This window comes from Uranotaenia lowii, chromosome 3 (assembly GCF_029784155.1).
Source record: "Uranotaenia lowii strain MFRU-FL chromosome 3, ASM2978415v1, whole genome shotgun sequence".
Taxonomy (NCBI): domain Eukaryota; kingdom Metazoa; phylum Arthropoda; class Insecta; order Diptera; family Culicidae; genus Uranotaenia; species Uranotaenia lowii.
Window position 1 is genome coordinate 34,680,726 of NC_073693.1, and position 27,494 is coordinate 34,708,219.

Below are 27,494 nucleotides of genomic sequence, written 5' to 3' on the forward strand. Positions count from 1 at the left end.
TGCTCTACGGTGTAGCAGTGAGACGTGAGAAAAAGAGAATCTTGGACCGTTAGCACGTCTCACTGCGGGGCTTCCAAACATGACGGAATCGTAATACCAATTTCAAACATTCCGGCCCCCTTGAAACCACCGGATTTCAACCACAATTCTTACAAACTATAACAATTCATAAATTTCAATCAATCAAATTACTACTCTACGTTATATAATTCAAATGCAAAGTTTTTTTTTTGCCAAATTCACTAACTATCTATTAAGGGTGATAAACCCGTTTGCCCCCTTTTCACACCTACGCCCATGGAGAACATTCTCTCCCAAAATCTCCAATCTGGTTTGTTTTGATTTGGAATTTCTGGTGTGACTCGATAAATTCACGCTGCTAATCATTTGGTCTCAACAAATTCCGAAATAACGTCTTAAATTTCGGGTTTTTGGCTTTATATTTCCTACGGATCCGTCCAAACCGGTAAGATGGGACTCATGGGAATCGGAATTATCGAGCTGCTATTCCGACAGGTAAGTTTTTCATCCATTTTCTCGAGCCCAGTGGTGAACATTGACACGTATTTACAGCTGCCTATGCACCTTGCCCAGGCGAAGGATTCGTTGCATTTCGAGTCGTGGGAGTTAACCATCAAATTCATCGATAGTTTACAGCTACCCGCTGGAAATAAGCGCCAAACATTTAACCCAAGTTCATCAAATATCCAACCCAAGTCGATCAGGTGAGTTTTTTTTCCAGATGCTCAATTATTTGGTAGCGGTAACTTCACATTTCGTTCCAGATGTTTGGGCCAGCAACATGTTTACCGTGCGATGGTGCTACGTTGGAATAAAGACTTCAGGTCGGACTTAATTGATCAGTCCAAGCCCGCTTATCGTTCCGGAATTTGAAGTGTAGCTGTACCGATAAAATCAGGCTCATGAAACGAAATAAAAAATAATTGGATGAATACCGTGGCGCTTATATTCAACATCGATCACAAAATACGACTCGTTTTCTGTTCATGCAAAACTTTGCCAACCATTTCGTGTAAGGGCGATCAAAGGAAATCATACATGTTTCAATTATGCTGGTGAGTTTACAAAGACTTTGGCCCTGAATTAAGCCTCCAAATTTTGAAACGAATTTTTACTGAATATTCTTTGTATTCAACCAAAATTTTGAAGACACTTGCTGTTTTACTTCTCTGACTCATGCAATCTGACATATTCGACGAATTCCAATTTATTTCATACTTAGTCGGTTCATTTTGAAACCTTTTCCTGAAACAACTTTGCATCTAGCCATTTTCCAATTGAAATTTCTCCGGGTTTTCCAAAGAGTGTTGATTAACGATAAAGGAAACTAGGGGGAAATGGATAATAATCTGCTTCAACGGTGTTACTTTGACTGACGGCAAGTGTGAATAAACCTGTCAATTGATCTTGGATATTTTTCTGTAGCACGGAACATACTCGTGAGCCTTCTTTCTCCACACAACAATGATGTTTTGTCGACCAACCTCATTTAGCGAACTACAACCAGTAGATGTGTTTCAAGTATCGGTAGTGGAACATTCGAAAACCGACCCCTTACGCGCATCATACAAATTTGAACAAAGGAGTTAAGCTTAGCGACTCTCGAACACCATTCCACGTTAATTCTTCTCACACTCAAGCTGAGCGTTAAATCTGAAGCGAAGAGTCAATGCGATATTACGGACCAAACTCGTAAGCGACGACTTCAGACCAAAATTCCATTCGGGGTTCATATTTTGCTCTTAGTTCATAGTTATTGAACGTTTTTCGATAAACGACGGGTCTATGATCTCTTGGCCTTATTGCTGCCAATATTGCTGAGCAGATGTCTGCCGCGAAAAAAGTTACAAATGAGCCAATATTGACTCGGCTATAACCAACAAAAATATCTGAACATCTGACAAATCGTACTCAAAATCTGACTCAAATCTTTACAAATTTCAAAAAATCTTTCCAACAATGCTTGTAAGTTTGAGTAAAACTCCCGTAACAAGAAGCTTGTCTTCTTTGACACTGTGTGCCCCAATAAGACAGTCGTCTACAAAAAAAAACTATTTCTATCAGTTCTCAAACCAATCGAATTACTTGCTGATCCGTCTTTAGTCGGCTGTTTCAGACACTTTTCCGCCAAATACGGAAAACACCCAGCTCCGTATGTAACCGTCGTTAATTCGTCGGTCTTTACTGGTTCTTCTGATGTATCTCGTCACCTGTCCGCTGAGTATGTTGACCCGGTTGCTGAACATGTGCCATCCTGACCTCTCGACGTCGGCACTGATGGCGTATCGGTGCAAACGGAATCGCATGATGACAGACAACAAATCGTTCTGCACAGTAGGCCCCACCATCGAAAAATCGTTAAACGAAACGACCGTTGAGGTGCGACACGACGCATCAAAATACTTTGTAGATGTACTTTCCGGTTTCAACACTACATGACGTGGAAGATAACAACCAGGTTAAAATTCTGACACATTCTGAACGTTTTTTTTCTGACTTTTCCGACTAATCTCGGACCCATTCTGACAAATATCAACTGACACATCTTAAGTTTCTTTCATATGTCCCATCGACAAATTTTCATTGATACACTCCCAAACCAAGGCCTTAAGTTCTGCCCTTTGCAGATTCCCTTCAATATCTGTTCATAAACTGACTCATCAACCGACAATATACTGGTTTTTACTGCATGGTTCTAACTCCCAGAACTTGTCCAATGTCTTTCAAACTCGCAGTAGAAATAACAAACCATTCTGAACCATTTGTCTATGCAACAGATTCAACGGAACTATCCGGAACTCTCCCGGAAACAACCCATCCAAACTCGGTTTCTTGCAGAGTTGGACCATCGTTCGAAACCTTACATTTGCCTGATCGCAACAAATCGCAGAAGTACTCTGCCCCAATAATCATATCTATCGGACCCGGGCTCCAAAACTCAGGGTCCGCCAATACCAAATCATGAGGAATCTTACACCCTTTGAGAGATACTTTGGTGGTGGGCAGATTACTTGTAATCTTAGGTAACACATGAAAACTCATATCTTCCGAAAATGAAGAAATTTCTGACACATGAGGCCGAACTCTCGCCTCAACTGACTCAATCGATTTAGCTGACTGATTTCCAATACCTTGGACTCTCAAAACATTCCGACTTCTTCGGAGATTCAATCTTTTCGCAAAGCTTTTCGTAACAAAACAATATTCGGAACACGAATCCAACAATGTTCTCGCAAACGCATGGTTACCAAACCGATCTTCAACCCGCACTACAGCGGTTGACATTAAAACTCTAGGTGAACGATATTTAGCGCAATCCGGCCTTGGTGCCGCATTAAACGTAAAAGAATTGTCTGTGGTGTGTTGTGGTTGAGTGTGGCGAATACGTGTTTGTATTATGGGGTAGGAATTAGTGGAATTCTCTTGTGCTTGAAGATTTGTGTGCGAGGGTTGACTTTGTTGATTCTGTCTAATCGAATTGTGTTCATGACCTTGCCCAGAAGGTCCTGGAAGATTTTCATTATGAAACGATTGACTGTTGACTGTCGACTGGTTTTGTGAAACGGAGCTCTGACTCGAAAAACTGTTAAAACTTTTGTGCAGCATCGAATGGTGCTTTCTGTTGCACTCACGACATGGTCCTTTGCTACAACGATCCGCAAAGTGACCAGAACCCAAACAATTGATGCAGAGCCGCTTCATCTTGACCACTTCAAAGCGCTGGGGTACTGACATCGCTCTGAACTTGCTGCACGTAGATGCTGGATGGAACGAATTACCACAGAACACACAGTTGTTCTGAATTCTCGATGTGGTGTGAACGGTTGTACGATAGCGACGACTTTCGATGTCTTCTGACCTAGTCGGTGCTATCGATTGCAGAACCAATGCCTGATCCCTCAGAAAGTCCATCACCTTCTGGTACGTCGGAACATCCTTAGAGTTGTGATGACTCTCCCACTGACGAAGGGTAACCGAATCTAGGCGAGCGCAAACCATGTATGCCAGCATTGTCGACCACTTCTCTGTGTCCTCGCCCATCTTGCCCAGCATCTGTATGTTGCGATCAAAATCACTGACAAGGCGGTTCAGAGCTTCACCGCTTTCCTTCTTCAGAGGCTCGATACCAAAGAGTGCGTCCAAATACGCCTTCACAATTAACTTCTTGTTTTCGTACCTTTTCTCAAGCATGTTGCAAGCTACCTGGTAATTATCAGAAGACAACTCGATAGAACTTATCTCCTGAAGCGCTTCGCCACTTATTGCTGATCGTAGATACGTAAATTTATCGATATCAGAGAGACGTTCGTTGTTGTGAATCAAGCTGAAGAACATGTCTCGAAACGGAATCCAATCACGAAGCTTCCCGTCGAAACCTGGCAGCTTGATGTCAGGCAGCTTAACGCGTGACATGGTTTCAGTTCCTTCCCCTGATCCAGAAGAACTCAGCGACTCATTCTTCTTCGGACGTAGAGCCAAGAGTGCTGCTTTCAATGCGCAGTACTGCCCTTCCATTTCCAGCGTTTCTTCGTCGAATTTTGCCTCACGTTCTTCAGCCTGCCTCTGAAGCCTGCGTTTCTTTGCTGCCTCTGATTCCTTGGTATCTTCTTTCTCCCCGTCACTGTCGGCAGCATCCAAAAGCACCTCCGATTTCTGCCTTACCAGGTAGTACTTTTTCATGGTCGACTCTAACAGACACAATCTGACTTCAATCTGGGATTCATGAAGCTCTTGCTTATAATCTCGCACGAAATAAGCGACTCCTTTAATTGAGGCTCTCAACTGGCGCTCTTGCTTCCTCAAAATGCTGTAGTCTTCCATTTTGCAAGTTATTTTATTCCAAAACTTGTGAATAACTTAAATCCGAATATCACAGACCACGAAGATATGTCTGTGAAACCACTTAACTCGATCTGCACCAATAGGAATTCAACAATTCCAATCCGACACAATACTGGTTGAATCACAAATTTGATTCACTCTATATTCAAACATAATCTGGCTGAACCACCAATTAGATTCACTTATCCAACACAATCTGACTGATTTGATTCACATGAATCCAAACACAATCTCTGACAAATTCAGATGCATACTGACCGAATCACAAATTTGATTCACTTTACATCAAACACAATCTGACCAAATTTCAGACCGAACTGACTCAAAACGCTCGACGTTTCACAAAACCGACCTTGACAGGGGAATCGCGACTTGACAGCCAAAGCAGAAACAATTCGTAAACGAAAGAGTCGAATACCTCAAGGAATTGCACAATAATTAATTTCGTCGTCTACCCAAAATACAATAAAAAATCCAAATTTTATTCAAACCACAAGATTTCAATAACCACAAACCAACAACGACAGACATGCGCTACTTATCCAACAATCCGTTTCAAAAACCGTCCGAAGGTCCGACCAAAAGTTCCGAAATTCGCCAACTTGTCTTGGGCACCACTGGATTCCACCTCGCTAGGACCTATCACTAGCGGCTTGATGCTACTCCACGAATCCGCGATGGCGATCCTCCACAAAGGTCCTTTGTTGGAAACGCGCGTCCAAAATGCCGCCAACCAATCACAATTGGTGCGACCCAACAGCACAAAATGTCCGTCGCTCTTAATAGGCGACACAATATCACCACTCAATTGTCCAACTATGTCCAAATTTTCACTGGACTATCCGGCTCGAAGGACCAAAAATGTTTATAAATGCACTTGCACCTTTTTCACCCTCGTACTGGCGGACTGTAAGACCAGTTTGCTTCACTCTGAGGGGTTTTGCAACACTTTTGCTGCACTTAACTACTGCTCCGGTCGTGGGGGAGCACTTTATTTTTCCCGATAGTGGGTTTTCGGACGAGCAGAAATTCGCGACGTTAACTGTTCGGTGGTTGGAAACTTATGCTTTATTGCCGTTTGTTTATATCAACCAGTTCGGCTCTCTGGTTTTCGCACTTATGCTCTACGGTGTAGCAGTGAGACGTGAGAAAAAGAGAATCTTGGACCGTTAGCACGTCTCACTGCGGGGCTTCCAAACATGACGGAATCGTAATACCAATTTCAAACAATGACAAAAATGACAAAAATGACAAAAATGACAAAAATGACAAAAATGACAAAAATGACAAAAATGACAAAATGACAAAAATGACAAAAATGACAAAAATGACAAAAATGACAAAAATGACAAAAATGACAAAAATGAATAAAATGACAAAAATGACAAAAATGACAAAAATGACAAAAATGACAAAAATGACAAAAATGACAAAAATGACAAAAATGACAAAAATGACAAAAATGACAAAAATGACAAAAATGACAAAAATGACAAAAATGACAAAAATGACAAAAATGACAAAAATGACAAAAATGACAGAAATGACAAAAATGACAAAAATGACAAAAATGACAAAAATGACAAAAATGACAAAAATGACAAAAATGACAAAATGACAAAAATGACAAAAATGACAAAAATGACAAAATGACAAAAATGACAAAAATAACAACGAATCGTCACGTACTATTGGTATAGTTAACCAAGTGGTGATATCGGTCCGCGCTTAAATTCGTTATTTCGGTTGAAAAACGTTTGCGTTTTAAGTCGCTTTATATCGAAAGTGCATATCGGAACTCGAAGTGTATCTGGAAGTGATAGCTGTTTGCAAAGTGCATCGTGCGAGGCTAATAATAGACTATTTAGTTTGCCGTGGCTAGTGACACAAGCTGTGTATTGTTTTTGCTTGCTGATTTCACCACAAGCCAACTAGAAAGCAGCTGCGTGCAACATTGGGTGCAAGCAAAGCTTGCTTGGCTCAAATTCAAGCCCTCTAGTTGCGAGCGAAACAGTTTCACCTACAGCAGTGACTCTTTGACGCCAGTGAGCCACCTGCTGTTAAGCGGAGGAACTTCTATCAACTTCTAAACGTAGCCTACTTAAAGGCGCATTGCATTTCGTCGTGTGTATCCCGAGCTTGCTTGCACCTTTTGGACGTCTTGGGCAAGTCTCGTTGGGAGAAGGGTTAAACGTCCCTACTTCAGGTTGTACCTTGAACGCTTGGCCGAAGTAGTGTTTAAAAAAGGTTAAAGCGTAGTCGTTACCCGCCCCGGCGGAAACGCAGATCCGATCACCTGGACCTTTAACCCTTGGGTGAATCGAAGATAGTCGAGGTCAAAGGGTAGACGTTACTCACTTCGGTGAGAACGCACTGACATTTCATTCCTGCTCTCGTGAAAAAAAAAACAATCCTGCTCTGAGGTTTAATCACAAGCTCCCTCAAGCCAGGCAGCCGGCATGGCTGCAAAAACTACCCCTTCAGGGGTAGCAACTACAGCAGACCCACCCGACAAAAACGACCGCACTCTTCCGGAATTCATGGATAAAGATGGCATGTTTGGAAAACTTATCGTACTTTCCTTAAGCCCACACCCAAAATTCAGCCTCTGTGCCAATGGCGTGTAGTCAATTTCATAGCATCATTGGTACAAGAAGATAACGCGACCGGCACTGATCCGATTTGCGCCCACCGGCATTAACCTCCCAGCGCAACCGAATTGCGTATGTCTGAATGAAACAAAATAAAAACGTTTTCGCGTCCCTCCCCATCGCATCACAAGCCGAAGAAGGATGGAAATAAATACCGGCCAACACCAGGCAGCCAGCGAACCGAGCACTGTGCGTGTGAATGTAGCAAAAGCAACAACAAAAACATCCTTCTAATTCAATCAACCGGCAAACACGGCTAAGCTGTGCGTGTGTATGTAGCAAAAGCAACAGCAAAAACATTCCTTCAATTCACCGGCAAACAACATTGGCCAAGCTGCCCGGCTTTAGCAGCTGTGTATATGTAGCGTGTGTATGTAATAGCAGGCAGTAAGCAAAGCACAGTTCTCATTCAATGGGTTTCCCGTTCCTTCACTCCCGTTCCCTTTCCCGTTTCCATCTTAACACAAAGGAATGCATTGAAAGGAGGCCAAACACCGGGAAGCCGCCGTTGTACGTTTTTTGTGATTGATCGGTAACAGAAAGCCTATGACAAATATACCTCGTCCTGCATGAAGCTCGAATAGTACACTTGTTAGAATGTCGGACTGGCAAGACGATACAATTGGTGATGTGAGTTCGATTCATACTACAGCGCTGTGGTTTTAATTTTTATTTTCTTGTTTCTGGGATGAATTATCCAATAGGAAGGAAATCCCATAAAATGATTTTCTTGTTTCGCTTGAATGTAGTGGTCATCATTTTGGTTGAGAGAAGAGTCCTTATGCCAGTTACGGTTTTTCAAACATACCGTCTTCGGCACAGTGCACATTTCAGCGCATTATCGGCACAGAGATTTGCTAAATAAGCATTGGATTTTTGCAACCTCTTCTATGGGTGCAGCTGATGAAAAACAACCCTTACCGAAAAACCCTTTCCTTATCAGCAAATCCATTGACCAATCAATAGGAAAAATCGATGCTGCTTATACGGAAAATAATGGTACGAAGTATGTCATCAAAACCCGCAGTGGAAAACTTGCCACTAAACTGATTCAGATGACAGAGTTGATTGATGGAACAAAAGTTAAGGTCATCCCTCATCCCGTTCTCAACATTTGCCGTTGCGTGATAAGTTGTAAGGAAGCAATAGATCTGACCGAAGAGGAATTTGAAACTGAACTGAAAGGGCAAGGAATACTTAAAGTTCTTCGGATTACTCGTACGGAATATAAAAAAAGAGTTAATACCCCGACAGTCGTGTTAACAATTTCAGGAACAGTTATTCCTAGAGAAGTTCGGGTGGGTATCATCAACTGCAGAACGCGCATATTCTACCCTTCCCCGTTAGTCTGCTACCAGTGCTGCTCCTATGGACACACTAAGGAGAAATGCAGCAACGAATCAACATGTTGGAATTGCTCCAAAACACACGAGCTCGATAAGGAAGAGGAATGTAAGGAAGATCCTTTCTGTACACCCACAATTCAGCCTCTGTGCCAATGGCGTGTAGTCAATTACAAAGCATCATTGGTACAAGAAGATAACGCGACCGGTGCTGATTCGATTTGCTCCCACCGGCATTAATCTCCCAAGTTAACCGAATTGCGTATGTCTGAAAGAAACAAAATAAAAACGCTTTCACGTCCCTCCCTATCGCATCACAAGACGAAAAAGGATGGAAATAAATACCGGCCAACACCAGGCAGCCAGCGAACCGAGCACTGTGCGTGTGAATGTAGCAAAAGCAACAACAAAAACATCCTTCTAATTCAATCCCTTCAATCCACAGGCAAACAACCACGGCCGAGCTGTGCGTGTGTATGTAGCAAAAGCAACAAGAATATATTCCTTCAATTCACCGGCAAACAAGCACCGGCTAAGCTGCCCGGCTTTAGCAGCTGTGTATATGTAGCGTGTGTATGTAATAGCAGGCAGTAAGCAAAGCACAGTTCTCATTCAATGGGTTTCCCGTTTCCTTCACTCCCGTTCCCTTTCCCGTTTCCATCGCAAGACAAATGAATACCTTGAAAGGAGGCCAAACGTTGGGAAGCCACTGTCGTGCGTTTCTTTTGTGATTGATCGGTGGCAGAATGCCTATGACAAATATCCCTCTTCCTGCATGAAGCTCAAATAGTACACTGGTAAAGATGTCGGTCTGGCAAGACCATATGGATGGTGAGTTGAGTTCGATTCTCCCTACGGGCGCTGTGGTTTATATTTTTATTTGCTTGTTTCTGGGATGAATTATCCAATAGGAACGAAATCCCATAAAATGTTTTACTTGATTTGCTTGAATGTAGTGGTCATGCATCATTTTAGTTGGGAGCCGAGTCCTTATGCCAGTTACGGTTTTTCAAACATATCATCTTGGGCACAGTGCACATTTCAGCGCATTATCGGCACAGAGATGTGCTAAATAGGCATTGGATTTTTGCAACCTCTTCTATGGGTGTAAGAACTGTTCCGGAAATCACTCTCCAATTTCACGCAAGTGCCCTCTGTATCGAAAGGAGGAAGAAATTATAAAAATAAAAGTCGAGAGCGGAATAACATTCGGGGAAGCCAGAAAAGAGTACGCTAAAAAATACGCGGAAAATTCTTATGCCAGCGTCTGCGGTGCACAGCAACGCTTTGACCAAACACGCAGAGTACAGGAAAAAGACCTGCAGATTGCAAAGCTCATTGCAGAAAACTCAGCACTCAAAGAAAAACTCCCACAAATTCCTGAAAAAGAAGAAATTGAGAAATTGAAACAAGAAATCATCGCAAAATTGCAAAAGAATTTTATCTTCTGAAGGCACAGACCAAAACTGTTGATGATAATTTAACTATCTCTTACAGCGAATCCGAAAAACAGATGGAATTAGAAGATGAGGCCATTTCATCTTCCATCCAGGAAAAAACATCTACGAGTGAAGACACACCAAGGCATAAAAAACAAAAACTAAGCTCAAAAAACTCACTCCCACTCCGCCAATCCGTGGAATCTGAAGAAAAGGATGCAAGTCAAGATCAACCTGAAGTAGTTGTTAAGCGACGAGGACGGCCTCCTAAAAGCAAAAATGACCAGCCAAAGTAACTACACGACGAACGACCCTGCACCGGAAAATGGACTTGACCACGGAAATATGAATACTGAAACTGAGACAAACGGCATCAACCAACGCAACGCAATGGACAATTCTAATGGAACGAATGGAATAATCTCATGGAATATTCAAGGGTTAAGACCCAAAAAAGCGGAATTGGACATCCTGATCCAAGAATATCAGCCACGAATAATTTGCTTGCAAGAAACGATGTCCAAACCAAATCACCACCCACGCATCACAGGGTTCAAAATATTTCATCACCCACGTTTGACAGGTGATCGAGCATCGGGCGGAGTCTTGATAGCAATAAAAGAGAACGTAGACTGCGAGGAAATAGAGCTCGAAACTGCTTTGGAAGCTGTTGCTATAAAAGTTGGAGCTCCACTCAACATGAATGTGGCGAACATTTATCTTCCACCGAGTGCGAACATAGAAAAGGCAGAACTTACATCTCTAATCAACCAGATTCCGAATCCCGTCCTCCTGGTTGGAGATTTTAATGCCCACCACTCATTGTGGGGATCAGATCAAGTCAGCACACGAGGCAGAATAATTGCCGAATTTGTCGAAGAAAATAATCTAGCAATGCTGAACACTGGAGAGGCCACTTACGTCGACCAAAAACATGGTACCTTGTCCTGCATAGACCTAGCCCTATGTTCAGACGAGTTGGCCGAGCTACTTGAATGGAGTGTTTTACCAGACACTTACAGCAGTGATCACATACCGTTAAACATTAGTTTCCCTGGTCCCTGTGAAATACCTTATAGCAGTAGACCGAGATGGAAAATGGAAGATGCCAACTGGGAGCAGTACCAAGGCGCGCTAAATTTCGAGCGTGATGAAAACATAGAAAGACAAGTGGTAAAAGTAACCAAGTCTATGTTAGAAGCAGCTGAGCTTTCAATCCCTCAAACGAAAGGATTCGCAGGAAAAAAGAGTGTCCCTTGGTGGAATGCAGAAGTAGCTGAACTTGTCAAAAAAAGAAGGAAAGCGCTGAGATTATTGAAATCCAACCGGCTAGACCACGAGCAAACGGAAAGTAACTACAAAAATGTGAATGCTATTGCAAAGGAAGCTATCACCAAGGCTAAACAGAAAAGTTGGGAAGAGCTGGCAGAAAGTTTTTCATCACAAACTCCGCTGAAGGAGATGTGGGGAAACTACCAGAAAATCCAAGGTAAGAAGCGACGAACCCTAATCAACGCAATCCAATATGAAGGCAAAATTGCTACGGATCCAGTAGCCATATGCGATTTAATAGGAGACGCATTTCAAAAAGTCTCTAGTGCGACTGCATACAACGAAATTTTCCTGGAACACAAGCAAACCGTTGAATCAAACCCATTACGCGTACCTACCGATACAGGCCCGCATAATCGGGAATTTAGTATGTATGAACTCGATGAAGCATTAGAGGGATTGAAAGGCTCTTCTCCAGGACCGGATAACATACATTATGAGATGATTAAACACCTACCGTTAGATGGGAAAGTTATCCTTCTCGAAACCTATAACCGTTTGTGGGGAGAATCCGTCTTCCCCCAGGAATGGACAAAATCGTTAGTTGTTCCTATTTTTAAAAATAAAGGTCGCCGTTCAGATCCTCAAAATTATCGCCCAATCTATTTAAACAGCTGCGTGGTAAAGGTGTTTGAGAGGATGATAAATAATCGTCTAATGCATTTGCTTGAAACCAAAGGACTATTGTACAGTCACCAATATGCATTTCGAAAAGGAAGAAGTACTACTGACCACCTTTGCACCCTAGAGGAGACCATTCGAGAGGCATTTAACAACAACAAAGTAGCTCAGGTAGCTTTCCTGGACATAAGCAAAGCTTATGATAAAACATGGCGTAGGCTTTGCTTAGATCAGATAGCAAATAATAACATTGGTGGGAAAATGCTGCGCTTCCTAGAGGCAATGCTAAGCTCCAGATCGTTTCAAGTGATGATAAACGGTAAAACATCCGGAATAAAAACAATGGAAACTGGCCTTTGTCAAGGATCGGTTTTAAGCGTTACCATGTTCCTAGTAGCTATCAATACTGTCATCGATTATCTCCCTACAAACATCAAGTGTATAGTATATGCTGACGATGTGGTTCTAATTGCAACGGGTGACGATGCCAAGGAGACAGAAATCAAGCTCCAGATAGCTTTCAACCGATTAGAGGAATGGCAAGCTAAAACAGGTTTTCAAATATCGGCACAAAAAAGTGCTTCTGTTGTGTTTCGTAACCCACGTCAGAACAAACCGAAAACAATAAATAAGCTGAAATTGAACGGAATTATCGTGCCCCGAAGAGATAGCTACAAGTGTTTGGGTGTCACTTTTGACCAGCACCTAAAATTTCGAACCCACGTTGAAGAGGTTAAAGCAGCATGTCATCAAAGAGTCCTTTTTATTCGTAGCATAGCTGCTAGGACTTGGGGAGGAGATAGGAACACGCTAATAAAACTGTACCGGGCGACTGTAGTGGAAAAGCTTCTGTATGCTGCGCCAATTCTATCAGGAATTGACGACAAAGTCCTTCAGCCTCTAGAAACGGTGCATAACGCAGGACTTCGAACGATAATTGGAGCATTTAGAACGAGTCCCATCTTAAGTCTCCAAGCGGAAGCAGGAATCCCCAGCTTGAAAACCCTGATCAATCAGCGAACTATTCTTTACACAACCCGTCGAGCTGCTGTTGAACGTCTTGAGGAAACGCTCGAAGTAGAAGACACATCAATCGAGTTTAGCAGTGATAGCAGCATAAGTGACGCAGATGTAAGTTCCGGTGAAAGGTGGGGTGAACGAATCAGATCTCAGCCGAATTCTTATAAAGTTAGAGGGCAAAATATGATGGCCGAACTAGACCTTCGTCTACCCAGAACAGCTACTTTTAGAATCCCACTGACCCCACCATGGCTAAGATCGAAGCTTCACGTTGACAAAAGCCTCTATCACAAACTGTCTCAAGGTGCATCTGCAAACGAACTCAGGTGTATGTTCAACGAACTTCGAGCATCGGAATATCGAATCCATAGAACGATTTACACGGATGGATCGAAAAAAGATTCAAAATGCGGATTTGGAATAGTCAGTGAAGATTTCGTGTTCCGAAAACGCCTAAGCGATATATGTAGCATATATTCAGCCGAGAGTAAAGCAGTCAAACAAGCACTGTTATGGATAGCAGACCAGCAAAGACCTCAAGCTTATCTCATATGTACCGATTCTATGAGTGTAATAACCAACCTCCAAAAATGCAAGATTAAATCTAGATGGAAGGATAGCATACAAAACCTGAGTAACCGGATTGCTCAAACGGGCGCTGAAATAGTTTTTTGCTGGGTCCCAAGTCACATTGGGATACAGGGAAATGAGAAAGCTGACTTCGAAGCAAAACAAGCGCTGGATCTGCCACTTGCAGAACAAGAAACCGTTGAATTTATGGAAGTGCGGAAAGTTGTGAAAACACAAATTACACACAAATGGCAGATGGAGTGGCACAGAAATTTAAATAATAAACTACGTGAAGTGAAAAACACTGTTCTACCGTTCAAATTAGTGTTCTCAGGAAAAAGGAGAGACGACGTTATTTTAGCCTGCCTGCGGATCGGACATACACTGCTCACCCACGCGTTCCTCTTGGATCGAGTCGAATGCCCATTATGCCCGAGATGTAACGAAGCTCTAACTGTAAAGCACATCATCGTAAACTGCCCACAACTAGAAGAGGAACGTAGAAAGCATGGCATCTCAGGAAACCTACGTGAAGCATTATCAGACGACAGCGATATGGCGGAAAAAGTGATAAAATATTTAAAAACCCTCCATCTGTATGAAAAAATTTAAAAATGTATTGTAATTTTCGAAAAAGTTTATGGACCCGAATGATAAAAAAGGTCCCTAATAAAAAAAAAAAAAAATAACAAAAATGACAGAAATGACAAAAATGACATAAATGGCGAAAATGGCAAAAATGGCAATTTTGATAATTTGCAATTTTTAATTTTGGCAATTAAGACAATTTTGACAATCTTGACAATTTTGAAAATTTAGACTATTTTGACTATTTTGACAATTTTGACAATTTTGACAATTTTGACAATTTTGACAATTTTGACAATTTTGACAATTTTGACAATTTTGACAATTATGACAATTTTGACGATTTTGACAATTTTGACAATTTTGACAATTTTGACGATTTTGACAATTTTGACAATTTTGACAATTTTGACAATTTCGACAATTTTGACAATTTTGACAATCTTGACAATTTTGAAAATTTAGACTATTTTGACTATTTTGACAATTTTGACAATTTTGACAATTTTGACAATTTTGACAATTTTGACAATTTTGACAATTTTGACAATTTTGACAATTATGACAATTTTGACGATTTTGACAATTTTGACAATTTTGACAATTTTGACAATTTTGACAATTTCGACAATTTTGACAATTTTGACAATCTTGACAATTTTGACAATTTTGACAATTTTGGCAATTTTGACAATTTTGACAATTTTGACAATTTTGACAATTTTGACAATTTTGACAATTTTGACAATTTTGACAATTTTGACAATTTTGACAATTTTGACAATTTTGACAATTTTGACAATTTTGACAATTTTGACAATTTTGACAATTTTGACAATTTTGACAATTTTGACAATTTTGACAATTTTGACAATTTTGACAATTTTGACAATTTTGACAATTTTGACAATTTTGACAATTTTGACAATTTTGACAATTTTGACAATTTTGACAATTTTGACAATTTTGACAATTTTGACAATTTTGACAATCTGCAAAAATTTTTACAATTTTTACAATTTTTACAATTTTTACAATTTTTACAATTTTTACAATTTTTACAATTTTTACAATTTTTACAATTTTTACAATTTTTACAATTTTTACAATTTTGGCAATTTTAAAATTTTGACAATTTTTACATTTTTTAGAATTTTTACAATTTTTACAATTTTTACAATTTTTACAATTTTTACAGTTTTGACAATTTTGACAATTTTGACAATTTTGACAATTTTGACAATTTTGACAATTTTGACAATTTTGACAATTTTGACAATTTTGACAATTTTGACAATTTTGACAATTTTGACAATTTTGACAATTTTGACAATTTTGACAATTTTGACAATTTTGACAATTTTGACAATTTTGACAATTTTGACAATTTTGACAATTTTGACAATTTTGACAATTTTGACAATTTTGACAATTTTGACAATTTTGACAATTTTGACAATTTTGACAATTTTGACAATTTTGACAATTTTGACAATTTTGACAATTTTGACAATTTTGACAATTTTGACAATTTTGACAATTTTGACAATTTTGACAATTTTGACAATTTTGACAATTTTGACAATTTTGACAATTTTGACAATTTTGACAATTTTGACAATTTTGACAATTTTGACAATTTTGACAATTTTGACAATTTTGACAATTTTGACAATTTTGACAATTTTGACAATTTTGACAATTTTGACAATTTTGACAATTTTGACAATTTTGACAATTTTGACAATTTTGACAATTTTGACAATTTTGACAATTTTGACAATTTTGACAATTTTGACAATTTTGACAATTTTGACAATTTTGACAATTTTGACAATTTTGACAATTTTGACAATTTTGACAATTTTGACAATTTTGACAATTTTGACAATTTTGACAATTTTGACAATTTTGACAATTTTGACAATTTTGACAATTTTGACAATTTTGACAATTTTGACAATTTTGACAATTTTGACAATTTTGACAATTTTGACAATTTTGACAATTTTGACAATTTTGACAATCTGCAAAAATGTTTACAATTTTTACAATTTTTACAATTTTGACAATTTTACAATTTTTACAATTTTAACATTTTTTAGAATTTTTACAATTTTTACAATTTTTACAATTTTTATTATTTTTACAATTTTTACAATCTTTACATTTTTTTCAATTTTTACAATTTTTACATTTTTTTTAAATTTTTACAATTTTTACAATTTTTACATTTTTTTCAATTTTTACAATTTGTACAATTATTACAATTTTTACAATTTTTACAATTTTTACAATTTTGACCATTTTTAAAATTTTTACAATTTTTACAATTTTTACAATTTTCACAATTTTTACAAATTTTACAATTTTACAATTTCACAATTTCACAATTTGTCATTTTTGTCATTTTTGTCATTTTTGTCATTTTTGTCATTTTTGTCATTTTTGTCATTTTTGTCATTTTTGTCATTTTTGTCATTTTTGTCATTTTTGTCATTTTTGTCATTTTTGTCATTTTTGTCATTTTTGTCATTTTTGTCATTTTTGTCATTTTTGTCATTTTTGTCATTTTTGTCATTTTTGTCATTTTTGTCATTTTTGTCATTTTTGTCATTTTTGTCATTTTTGTCATTTTTGTCATTTTTGTCATTTTTGTCATTTTTGTCATTTTTGTCATTTTTGTCATTTTTGTCATTTTTGTCATTTTTGTCATTTTTGTCATTTTTGTCATTTTTGTCATTTTTGTCATTTTTGTCATTTTTGTCATTTTTGTCATTTTTGTCATTTTTGTCATTTTTGTCATTTTTGTCATTTTTGTCATTTTTGTCATTTTTGTCATTTTTGTCATTTTTGTCATTTTTGTCATTTTTGTCATTTTTGTCATTTTTGTCATTTTTGTCATTTTTGTCATTTTTGTCATTTTTGTCATTTTTGTCATTTTTGTCATTTTTGTCATTTTTGTCATTTTTGTCATTTTTGTCATTTTTGTCGTTTTTGTCATTTTTGTTATTTTTGTCATTTTTGTCGTTTTTGTCATTTTTGTTATTTTTGTCATTTTTATCAACTGGGTATTAGTAAATTAGCTTTGTAATATTTTGCCGTATTAAATTTGCCTCGGGTTGTTCCCCAACTTGATTTCTCAATTGAGCTTAGATTAGACTGCCAAAATGTGTTTCGCCTGATCGGAACCGATTGGTACGTGACATGAAATTTTCATTCGTACCTCTATCACAATTCAATACAACAACCTCAGGGCGATTGAAAAGAACTCCATTTTAGCACACTTGAATTGCGCAATAAAACCAAACAATGTGTACGCTAGTCTCATATCTGTAGGTAGCTAGCTAAGTGTGTGATTGAGTTGACTCGCGCATTGAATGTTTCGGAACCCTTTCGATATTCGATAATCGGCAAACGATAGCGCAAACTGACCGGGGGCCTCCTCTTTTTTGAAATCAAATTGAAGCATCTATTTCGGTAGCCAGTCACACCAAATTCGCTGCACCCAGTTGGATGCCCGATTTCAACCAACAAACGAAAAAAAAGGGGAGATGATGGAAGTCAGAAATGAAAACAACTCTCAGCTCAGTGTGTGTCCAAAATCGAAATTCCAACCAAAAAGTTTGTCATTTCAATCAGTCGTAACAACCAACAACAACATAGCCCAGCAGGACTGTGCGCGATGACTTTTGGTAGTTAGTGTGAAGAAAATCGAAATTGTTACGCCTCGCCATGTTTGGGAAGTGCGATGAGCTCGATATTTGGCGTATCGACACATGGCGATTGCGTAATCGAGATTCGGTTAGGATTGAATCGGTCATCGTCTGTCTAAGAAACCATTGTTTTGTTTTGGCATGACTAAAATTGGACGCATTCGATGCATGAAAGACGACCTTATCGATTTCGATCAGTCTGACCTGCAACTCGCAAACAGACGTTTGCGAGTTTGTTTAATGCAGCGTTGAAATATTTTTCTGCTGCTAAATTCATTCAGAGAGCAGCTAGGGGCGAAATTTCGCACATCGCCATTTGTTGTTGCAACCGCGAAAATAAAACAGCACCTAGGGCGGCTCGTTAAAATCAACGAACGGTGTGCCGAGACGATAGCGTTTTTGAGCTATTAAGGTCTCACTACTTCGCTCCGGTTAGCTCAAAATTGCACTTGCATCAACCAACTTCAACTACCCTCTATACCAACTTGTAGCTAGTTATTTAGTGCGACTATCCGAAAACAAACACCTTGCTGGTCTATTGATTCAACCAGCTTTAGTTAGCTGACTAACTACTGCATCAGCACCATCATGCGTGTGTTTGATGTTTCACCAGATATTTGAACGCGTTTTTCGCGTGTCAAAAATTCTTCAAATAACAAAGGTAAAACAAACCGATTCGATCGGTTGGATAAATTGTTTCCTAAAGAGTTTCTTGAAACAAGAGTACCTTTGTTATTGATACAGCGAAAAACAAATTTCGAAGAAGTTGATTTTTTTTTTCAAGGAAATCCTCATTTGTTCATTTAGAAATCAATCAATTAAGTGTTTCTGATTCTGAAATTAAATTTTTCGAGAGACCAAACGCTGAGGTTGAGGAAATAAAATGAATCAAGGTGTTGAATTGTTCAATCTTAAAAAAAGGAATTCCCCGAAAATTTATCAACATAACTACCAAATTATACTCATATTTATAAATATTGACCTCATTTTCTCCAAACATGGATGGAAATCAGAATGACAGGATGAAAATCCCACAAAAAAATCCAATCATTTTGGTAAGTGCCAAATGCTTAATATTTTTTTAAAAGATTTTCTACATTTTACTTATTTTTGCACACGACTTCTGGATTTATAAGTAGTTATTTTGCTCATCAATTTTACCTTCCGTTCAGCAATATAGAATCCAAAAAAGCCGATGATTTTAGCAAGGTATGGTCAAATTTGCTAGATTCGAATCTAAATTTTTTTCATGAAAGCGTTTGACACATTTGTTCAGTTTAGTACTCTATTTAGAAGCTGATGAGAAATATGTTTGCATATATGAATTTGAAAACTTCCATCTTAACTAGGACAATTTTGAGACTATTATTTTTATTTTCATTTTAATACTGAAAATAAAAATGAAAGTCTTAGATTATGTCAAATTCGTTGCATTCCATTTTTATATTGCATTGCATTGTATTTTTGCTTTGCATATGTTTTCTTTGAACAAATTTTCTTTGCCCAAATTGAAACAACAAAGCAAATTGCAATTGTACGTCTCGGTGGTCGAGTGGTTAGCGTGGCAAAACGGTAATCGCTGGTCCACTGAAGGCATGGGTTCGATTCCCATCTCGGTACTGGGTGTTAAATGTTAATCTTAAGTTGTCCACGTCATTTATTCAGTCTGTAAAGCCTAAATTGGCTAAGACGGTGTATGTCTTTTAAAATTAGCAAAAATTGGAAAGAAATCGGTAATCAGCATTAGCGATGCAGATGAATAACAACTGAAAATTGGTATCGGTCTTCTAGACAAGTCAATAAGATCCCATGTTTTTTCTTCTGTTTTGCGTTGTAGCCTGTAAAGGCACGCTGACGCACATCTGATAAATCACTTACACAATGTACAAATGTACAAAAACCTAGGAAAAAAAATCAATTTTTAATATTAGGGGAGAGTGGGGTATCGTGGGCCATGGGGAAACGTGAGCCTCTTTTAATATCTCAGATGTGAGTTGAGATAAAAAATCTCAAACCAACTGTCACCGTCGTCGCTTTGCGTGAGCATATAATTCTATATGTTGGTGGCTTAAATACGCATCATCTGATTCTTTTATTTATCAAGCTAAAAAAAGTTAGAAAAATTTACTTAGATAATTAAAAAAAACACCTGCTAATTGCATCGATGGGGAACCTAAAATACATAAAAAAAAATATGCTCATACGCTTATGATCTTAGTTTTGTCATGATCTTTCACGTGGAAAAGGAATTTTTGATGAAACATCAATAAGTTGCACAAACGCAACCAATTTGCAAATCATTGCTTGTGGGGAATCGTGGGCCACACATCTTGAATCACCTATATTTTTATGTTTTTATACACATTCAGAATTTAAAATACGTTTTTCCTATCTGCAAAATTTTCATATGCCAAAATTAAGAGTTATGAAAAACATTTTGTCCATCTTATATAAGAAATTTTGCCAAAACGCTCGCTAGCCAGGTTTTGGAATCTATTCGATCATACACAGCTCTCTTTTTTATTTCATCATCTGAAATTGCTTTTAAATAACGAAATGAATTTGGAAATCGCAGTTTTGGATCAACTCATAAACTTTGCATGTTATTTGGTCAATTTGGATTTGGTGGCCCACGATTCCTCACCATTTTTCAAAATTCAAAAACTATTGCTTTTTTTAAACAGTCAGAATTTGGGGAAAATAACTTATTAAAAATTAAAAAAAAAAACCTTATGATACCTTGAAAATGTAGAAAACCATTATTTTCATTATATCTTTTATAATAAAGAAGTTATGGAACAACGAAAAAAGTGGCCCATGATTCCCCACTCTCCCATAATTTAATATCGTTATGCCTCTTAAAGTAGCACACTAGCGACAAGTGAAAAAACGAGATATCTCGTATATGGTCCGCAATGTGTTTAAATTCTCATGTACACAAATAACGTAGATTTGAATGGACAACGAGAAAATTCAATACCCAACAATTACTTTACAGAACTAATCATCAAACTACAGACAGGTTTAAGACTAAAATTTCATTAATTTCAAGGAGTACAGTTCCGTTGTGCAGCAAGTTTTTGTCTCTATTTCACGAACACTAACAGTTTTTTTTTTATTATCACAGGTTTTGTTATGATCTATGATCTAATTTCGTTAGTTTACTTGGGTCATTTATACTTTTTAAAAGAATAGTTTTGAATGGCAATGCTTATTAATCTTTAAAATTAAAAAAAAATAAATTGAACAACACAACTTTTGAAAAAACCCTATGTAAAAAGGCGTTATCTGTGATTCAGTATTCAGTTATAGATTCCGTGGAACGCAAAATTAAAGAATTCTGACTTTGAGGCTAAGAGAACTTTTAATTCAAGTTCTGTTTTGTTCATTTTTAATTCAATCAATTCCAAAATTTAATTGTGCCTTTTGTCATCAGAATAATTTCAAATTAATAAATTATTTAAATTCAATTTCCAGAAACAATTTTCAAGTTTAAAAGCCGTGAATGTTGCTTAACTTTGAACAGGAGCCATTTGTTTTTTTTTGTTTGAGAGATTTAAATTAGAAATTTATGACATCCAGGAATTATACTGCCTTAAACGTTATGTCACCGACCTAACAGTAATTTTATTGTATTTCAGTAATAGCAAATAAAATATTATGATAACCAAAATTTTAGATTTTTGTTTTGTTTCAAAAACAAACTGATTATTTCCAAATTTAAGAATTTTCACTGGAAATAATATAAATTGAATGAATTTTGAATTTAGTCTCACAACAACATAATGCCAAAAGCTCATGATTCTTCAACTATCAAAATCATCATTTTGTGATAAAGATTTAAAAATTTCTTTCGGGGGGCGTTGAGCTCGAAAATTCATCAAAAGGGGGCGGTGAGCGAAAAAAGTTTGAAAACCACCGGTGTAGACCATAGTGAGTCTGTCGCCCAAGTATGGCGAGTTTATGAAAAAAATTTGTTATCGCTGTGCACACTCGAGATGGAATGAACATACATATGGATGAATTTGAATTCCAGGTCCTCATTCCACATAAAAAAGTACATAGGTATGTAAGATTCAATTTTATGTATACAATAAGTTCGATGTCCAAAATTTAAAAAAATATATTAATGAACAAAACCAATGTTCCACATGTGTACCAAATAAGCATTTAAACAGTCATTACTCTGAATAATATTATGTAAAATCCATAGTTTTCAAATTTTTATCGCTCAATGACTCCTTTTACTTAGTTTTTGAGGTCACCCTGAAGAAATTTAGAGTAGGGGAGAATGAGGATACTTGATCCCTGGGGATACTTGATTCCTTAGCTATATCTCCAAGCTGGAATGTCGTACAAAGATCAAATGTTCTAGAAAAATGTGCTAAATGGAACAAAACAGCAATGGTTGAAGCTCAAGAAATTTTAACAAAATAAGTTTTAGGGTTATTGAACTTTGTTTAAAAAAAATTTCACAAAATGTGACTTGAAGATCTTTTTTCATCATTTTAAAATGTTCCTAACATGGAAATATTATAACAAAAATATTTATTCCAATACATCAATCTTTCGAGTGTAAAACTTCAAAATACAATATTTTCAAAGCAATGGAAAACTCCCAACTTTTTTCAGAAAAAGTTTTCTAAAATGTTGATTTTGGGTACAATTGATCCCTAATATATGGGTACAAATGATCCCGGTATATTCTTCGTCTCAATGGATCGTGGTCATTGCTGATTACGAGATTGCTAATATTTATCCAATAGCTTATATTCATCCATCAATTATCTGAAGAAAAGGGCTAAAATAATTGATTTTCTCTTGTTTGTAAAAAATTGCGCCCGTAAGTATGCAATGTCATAAGGGTTGAGAATAAGCTATAGATTTTTTTTTCTGACAATTATAGATTGTGAAATGAGAACAAACATGACCAAAATAGTCAATTAACATTCTATCTTGGGGTTTTGTTTGATTTTTTCCATGGATAAGGGCTTCCTGAATAAAGGATCAAGTCTCCCTTAACTTCAAAAATATCGCAATTTTTTTACTCCCACGAAAATGCTTCAAGTTCATCTACGGGTTCAAGTTTCGTCCTAATTTTAGGAGCATAGAAATACAGAAACTTGAAGTTACACGCTGTCAGAAAATGTAAAAGAGTGCGAGTTCCTAATTATTTCCAAAAAGATATGGTGAAAATAAGAAAGGGGCATCAAGTATCCCCATTCTCCTCTACAGTTTGAAAACATATTGCAGATTTTGAATCTCGAAAATCATCGGTCTACAGCACATAATTTTTACCAATTGAACTGGTTTTAAACAAAGGCCTTCAAATCAACTAAGTGTGAAGGCATTGTTTTATGATAATTCGGAGAAATTTCCCGAGACAGTTGGCAAAACATTAAAATGCTTAACCAACATATTTTCAAAAAATAATAAGAAAAAATAATAAATTATTAAAAATTCCTCTTATTAAATTCGGGAAAAAATGTACTTAATTTTTTTATATTTTTATAGGTTTTATTTTTATTACTTTATTTTTTAAATATTTTTTTATAACTAAATAAAATATTTCAATTCTTTTCTTTAACAGATGTGTTCTAAAAATTATAAAAGCTGGTTAAACAAAGTTTAACAGATTTCCAAAAAGGTCACAATTTGCCCGAATGAATTCACTTTTTAACAAACAGATCAAACAAAAAAACTGAAATTGAATTATTTGATGAAAATAAACATTAACGGTTTTTGAGAAGGATAAAATAAGATTAAAAATCTACTGATATGTTACGGTGCAAAAATGATTCAAATGGGTTATTTACTTGTTTATTTTAACAGTATCGGATTTTGATCAAATTTGCAAGATATCACCTGGATTTTGGATTGAAAATTTTGGAATCAAATATCCGGATTTTTCAAGATTCATAGATTCATAGATTAAAACCCGGATTTACCCGGCCTGAAAATGCGTGGGAAACTGTATGTAGAAACCCTATTGTTTCGTTTTTGTTATTTGCCAAATATTCTTGAATTTTCTAATAAATTAAAAAAATATATTCGCTCAAGCATCAGAACTCGAATGTTAAATCCTAGTCTTCAATAAAAAATCAGAACTTAAAAATAGGTAATTTTTTGTAATTTATTTTCTTGAAATTTTCTTTAAATTTTTTCACCATTCAATAAAAATCAAAATTAGTTTTCAAATCTAGCTAAATAAATCCAACCAAAGTCTTAAGTTTAGAGTTTTGTTCTTAATCTCATATCAATGAATTTTAAAATCAGATTGAAATTTCCTCTCCATCAATTCAAGTGTAAAAGAATACAATTGTCAGTATGATATAAAATTCAATCAAGTCAAATTTATAAATATCTTATAGATTTAAAATATTAAGACAAATTATGAATAAATCCAGAATGCGGGATTATGATACTAAGAATCTTAATCAAGAATAAGGAATATAATCATCGAGGATTTTTTTAAACATTCGTAGTGTCCATCACTTTGTTTTATTTTAATGATTCAAATTGCAAAAAAAAAGTGTAACATTAAATCTCATCGGAAACTTTATAACAATTTCCATAAGTTAAAGCTTAAATTCATTTGATTTGAAGATTTATTGCTGATTTACAACATGTATGAGCAACAAACTGTGATCCGCGGGCCGCACCCATTTTTTTAAACTGGCTCAGCCTTTTTGTGACATGCTTCAAAATATTCTGTCGTTTAAGGTCGTTGAAAATTATCAAATTACAAATTGTTTTACTATGTGAGTGGCTCGCATTTTTTTTTTTTTTTGAAAAGGTGGAAATGACTGCTCTTTCCTAATTTACAATATTATCAATATTTTAGATTATTTAGGTTTAGATATCGGCAAGGTTGTAGGAAGAACCATTTCATGAGGGGTTGGTTTTGATGACAAAATTTTGTCTATAAAATTTTTTCTTGAACAATGCATACATTAAGAGTAGTAAAAACTACGTAGACTCTTTATAATTATTCAGGTTTTGATATTAAACATAAATAGTAAGCTTTGTTTTGGTTCATAACTCATCCATGAATTTTTAAAGAATTTTTAAATAACGTTTACATGGGTAAATTTGAACTTTTAGATTCGTAAGGGAAAATTGAATATTTTGTACTGAAAAATAAACATCAGTTTTGTTTCTTCTGTGGAAGCGAGCCTGCTGATGATTTTTGTGCCAAATATTTAACTCTTTAATAGAAATTTTTCGATAAAGTTGTTCAGCGAAAAATTTCTTTTGAAGAATTTATTATATGGCACAAAAACCATCAGCAGGCCCGTTCCACAGAAGAAACAAAACTGATGTTGATTTTTCAGTACAAAATATTTTCCCATACAAACCTAAAAGTTATATTTACCCATGTTAATTTTTTTTTTAAATTCTGCAAAAAATCAAGGATGAGTTTAGGACCAAAAAGAAGCATTTTTGATCCCAGGGTTTGAGAAATTCATTAATGACCACAAATCGACTCAGTCTAAGGTAACAGTCGTGATTTTGAAAGGTAAGCTGGAGACGATGTAATGACAAATTTTGCCTTATCTACAATAAACCCAAACTTGTTGTTGTGTAAGTTTTCAAAAATTCAAAAATTAACATGAATTGAAGTCTTAATCTTTTAAAAATACAAACAAGAATGAAGCTTTGTCGAGCGTTTGAATGCGTTGTATCGACTGTTTGTTAAAATTCTTATATGGTCATATGCGTTTCAAAATCCCAAAACATCCTGCCAATTTATGGAACTAGTTGCCTTGTATTTAGTCATAAACATCGAACATCCTTATGTCACGATTATAAACTTCAAAACATCAACTACCACTTGTAAAAGGTCCCCCAAAGTTCGGAGACAACTGTTGCTGCTGCAGGCTGACCCTGCGCTTGGCATTGGTCACTCACAGAAGTTCCCTCCGCTAGACCGGTAGTCGAAAAATAGAAACTTTTTCCTTGGCCCAAACTTGAAGTTTACCACTAGCCTGACAGACTGATTCAGTCAGTCAGTCAGTGGATTGAATGGATTCGACTTGACTCGAGTACGGTAGACAACATGAATGAGTGAAGGAAGTCAGTAGTATGTAGAAGTATCAACAACAACAATCGCAAAAAAAAACATTCAACTCAAAACTCAATTGCCCAATGTCCACTTAAGGTGGTTTAAGAATAAAATTGAACGCTACAGCAGCAACAACAAAAAAAACCTAAAAATCCGCATCGCGTTATGATGGCGGCGGCGATGACTTTGTAGACCTTCCGGTACCAACAGAGCAAAAGTCCGGTAGCGAGCCGAACACGATGCGGCGTACGGAAAATATTTAGGCATGGAATAATTAACCGAAACCAAAACTATAAGAGCTATGATTCAAGCCTCAAACTGTATGTGAGCAAGTGTGTTTATGTTTTTGATATTTTTTGTCGGTTTTGGTTTTGGTTCTGTTTTGTTTCCATAGACGTGACCTAAGGTTCGAATTTCATTTAATCAAGAGTCTATGTAGTCTCAAGTCTTCACTGATTGGTAACAAATCTTCACAGACGTATCAAATTGTAACGCTATCAAAAATTAAATTTAATGAGCTGAGCGTTTGGGTGCAATGCGAGGAAATGATTTAAATCCTAATAATCTGACGAACCTTACGATAAGCTGGTATTGAAGAAACATATCACAGAAGTTAAACATTTCTGAATTTTCAAAATCTCTACTTCATAAAGCCAGAACTGCCTTCGAGATCGACAACTCAATTTTCAAAACAATGCTCCTATTTTTCTTTCTCAAAACCTAGGAAACTGTTTCCAAATGCATTTACAATCACCTGGCGTTTCAATGGAATTCTACTTGAGAAGAGTCACCGCGGCGCATCTCTCAAGTTGGGATTGCAGCAGCGCCGTGGCAGCAAAAAGTTGCATTCAAAATATGCAAATTTTATTGCAAATTCTTTGTTTGGCAATAAGAGCCGATTCCAACTGCTGCCGCGAAGAAAAAACAATGGTGCCATTTATCCACTTCAGCAGCCGGTTTCTTTCTCTGTGTCTCTAAGCTCAAAGTCTCCTCTCTAAGCCATGCGTAGCAGAAACTGAATGGCAGAGCAACAACTGCACTAGTTCAAATCACGATGGCCTATTCACTTAATAGGGGGTTTAGAACTAAGTCACAAGATAGGTACTTGGATGGCTGCTGATGGCCATTTCTCATGGTCAATCGGAGCGATGAAGATTTATCGAGCGTGTCTAAGCTGTACCTGGTAGCTGTTTTTTTTCCTCTTTCTGGTGCATCACTTCGGTTTCAAAGGCTCTAAATCAAAGCACCATTCTTTCATAGACAAGCTGTTCTGTCAAAGTTGACGA

General features: G+C 36.7%; 2 protein-coding genes across 2 annotated transcripts in view; one reads left to right on the forward strand and one right to left on the reverse strand.

The window, feature by feature from the left end:
* Positions 1-27,494, reverse strand: part of LOC129752083 (uncharacterized) — a 94,338-nt gene that overhangs the window by 33,088 nt on the left and 33,756 nt on the right. The gene's annotated exons all lie outside the window — the stretch shown is intronic.
* On the forward strand, positions 371-949 carry LOC129754673 (uncharacterized). Its single transcript, XM_055750861.1, has 3 exons — positions 371-516; positions 574-725; positions 786-949. The coding sequence occupies exons 1-3, from the start codon at positions 472-474 to the stop codon at positions 892-894; spliced, it is 306 nt and encodes a 101-aa protein (XP_055606836.1). The 5' UTR covers positions 371-471; the 3' UTR covers positions 895-949.